Raw genomic sequence first — 2,718 nt, forward strand, 5'->3', positions numbered from 1 at the left:
CTTTATGCTTGTCTGTCCAAATTAGGAAAGTCTGTCTAGTTAAGTTTACTCCAGTTGTTTTAGAGCATTAAAATATCTCAGTCATGCATGTTCGTACGTTTCCAGTTCTTAGACCCAGTAGGTAGAGTTAAATTTTTCTATCTCTTAGACCAAGTAGTCTTAAGTTCTCGACCCACAAAAAAATCGCGTGGCAGCAGCCAACCCCTTTTCCCAAAACATCCTCAAATGCAGTTTCGTAACACCTTCGTCCTCGTGGGATCGATCCTTTACTTCTCTATGCTAAGTGTTAGTATAGTGGATTGAGGTTTTTGAAGGAATAGAGTGCACCCAACGACCCCTTTCTGATAGTTTCATGATCTTCTAGCCTCAGAAGTCTAGTCGAGTCCTCTGGACCTGTTAGATCGAGTGACACATATCACACCGCACGCACTGCACTCCTAGGGCCTGTCAAGTATTTATGAAAATGAGGTTTTGTTAGTTAATGGAGGATAATAAAGTAAGAAAGGGACTAAACTAGAGAGAAAAAAATAATAGAGGGAATGCAAAAAAAATGAAATGACTCATTTAACTTCGAGCATCCCAAAAAGGAATATGCATAGCAAAAGACAGAGGGAGTATTAAACAGATTGATATGGGAGTTGAAACAGTATATTGTTACCTATGAAGATAATCATCTTGGTTTTGGATGGTGGCAGCGGAATGCAACCTGTGCCATCTTTTTTCCCATCACGAATATACCATTTTGGACATGAGCAGAGAAATGTCCCCGGAAGGTTTTTGCAAATTGAGTTTGAGGCGCATGTATTAGTTGTATTATCAGCGCATTCATCAATATTTGCTCAAAAGATAATCACTAGTTGAAAATTTGATAAAGCATAAATCTGTAGATGAATTGCCAAATAGTAAATCATTATAATAAGGCAAAAGGTTTAGAGGTTACCAACCATGGCAGCCTGGATTGAGGTAGGGATTGCCTGTGTATCCTTTGGAGCAGATGCAGAGGTACCCTCCAAGCGTAGCATTAAAATCAACACATTCACTATTATTTCGACATACGAAGTTAGCGAGATCCTGCTGGGCTTCTTTGCAATTCATCCTTCCGATCCCCCAATCCAGTGCCATGCTCGGCTGAACAATTTGACCTTGGATCACTTTTGAGTAATTCATAAATGGAGCTTGTAATGAACCATCTCCATCTTCATTGTTAGTGTATTCAATGACGGCATAGCTGCAAGAAATACTGGAACTTGTCCTCCGTTCACCGAGATCAGTCCAATTATATTCAAGGTACGATGTACCTGCAAATGATCCAACACATACTTCACTGTCTACTTATGTCAAGCTCTTTAATGGAGTAATAGAGAATGTATAGAAACAAAACATCAATTGATTATTACCTCTTGGAATTGGTACTCTGCAGCAACCATCACCTGCATAAAATGTTGGTCCATACCTGCACAGTCCATACAAACTATCACCACCTGCATAGATCTGACTGTCAGAGCAAATGGCTGCGCAGCTGCTGCGTAAAGAAGTTTGCTTGTCTTGTCCAACAACCCCGTTAAGCATAACATTGCAGCCAATGGCAGTGATCCAGTTGTCATCTGATAACCGATACTGTGTTTTCAACAAGTCGATCTTCAAGCTCCGCTCAACTTGATAGTCTGACTCTGACAAATTGTAGCAATTTGAAGATAGGTTCATGACAATAATTTTCGATGAGTTCAGCTCAAGGATTTCAGTGTTGAAAAGACGGAGGAAGGGTGTGGCAGGGTGGGTGTCCTTGTTGCAAACAACTTCAAAAGATGGCTCCAAGAAGCAATTTGGACCCCCACCAAATGGAAATCGAATCGATACTTTCCCACATTGATCCATGCATCCACTTCTGGTAGGTGAACTTGAAGAGGGAATTATTGCTGGCAGAGAAGCAAATGAGATAGAGTCAAGTTACCGAAAGCATGTATTCATAAGTGGTTTTCGTACTCCCTCCGTTCCATAGAAATATGTGATTTGGAGTTCAATTGGTAAATTAAGCGAGAATGATTGTTAGTAGTGTTTGTTCACGTGGAACAGTTTCCTAAATGGATATAGACTATTTTTATGGAACGGACGAAAATGAAAATATGTTCTATTTCTATGAGACAGAGAAAACTTGAAATGAAAAGAACTAGGGGAGAAAAGAAACTAACTCTTGTATCCTCCCGGTAAGTAAGGATTTCCCTCGTACCCTTTTGGGCAGCTACATGTGTATCCTACAATATGATAATAGTCATCAACATAATCAACACAATCACTCCTTTGGTCTAGACACGCGTAAGTGCTAGAATTCTTAGCTCGGCTGCAGTTCTCAGCGCCAACGAGCCAGTCCAAGCGCACTACCGGTGGCCTTTTTTTGATGCACAATTATCATTTGCCAATGCCGTTGAGTTATTCAGATAGTACATCCAATTTGTCCTCTCATGGATAAAGGCATAACTACATGGGAAAAGCTTTTTACGTTGCGATTTTCTGCTTCCAAGAAACGTGTTCCTGTGACAGTGAGTCAAAATCATATTTTAGAAAACTAAATTAAAAAGTTATAATTTTGATAATTAGGATTTGGAGGCAATACTAATTTTGATATAAAATACTAAAATTCATTGATTATGAGAAAAAAAAACTAATTGAAATCGTATTAGTAAATAATGAGACTAGAAATCCACATTTTTTGACCAATGG

The 2,718-nt window shown here is 39.2% G+C and overlaps 1 protein-coding gene across 1 annotated transcript; it reads right to left on the reverse strand.

Annotated features, from left to right (window-relative positions):
- Positions 1-936: 936 nt before the first annotated feature.
- LOC148926551 (wall-associated receptor kinase 2-like) lies at positions 937-1,875 on the reverse strand. Its single transcript, XM_089059169.1, has 2 exons — positions 1,398-1,875; positions 937-1,298 (listed from the first exon to the last, which is right to left on the reverse strand). Exons 1-2 carry the CDS (start codon positions 1,873-1,875, stop codon positions 937-939), a joined length of 840 nt encoding a protein of 279 aa, XP_088915295.1.
- Between the last annotated feature and the right edge of the window lie 843 nt (positions 1,876-2,718).

This window comes from Salvia hispanica, chromosome 5 (genome assembly GCF_029641045.1).
Source record: "Salvia hispanica isolate PSC_SH4W2 chromosome 5, Shi_PSC_v1, whole genome shotgun sequence".
Classification (NCBI taxonomy): Eukaryota; Viridiplantae; Streptophyta; class Magnoliopsida; order Lamiales; family Lamiaceae; genus Salvia; species Salvia hispanica.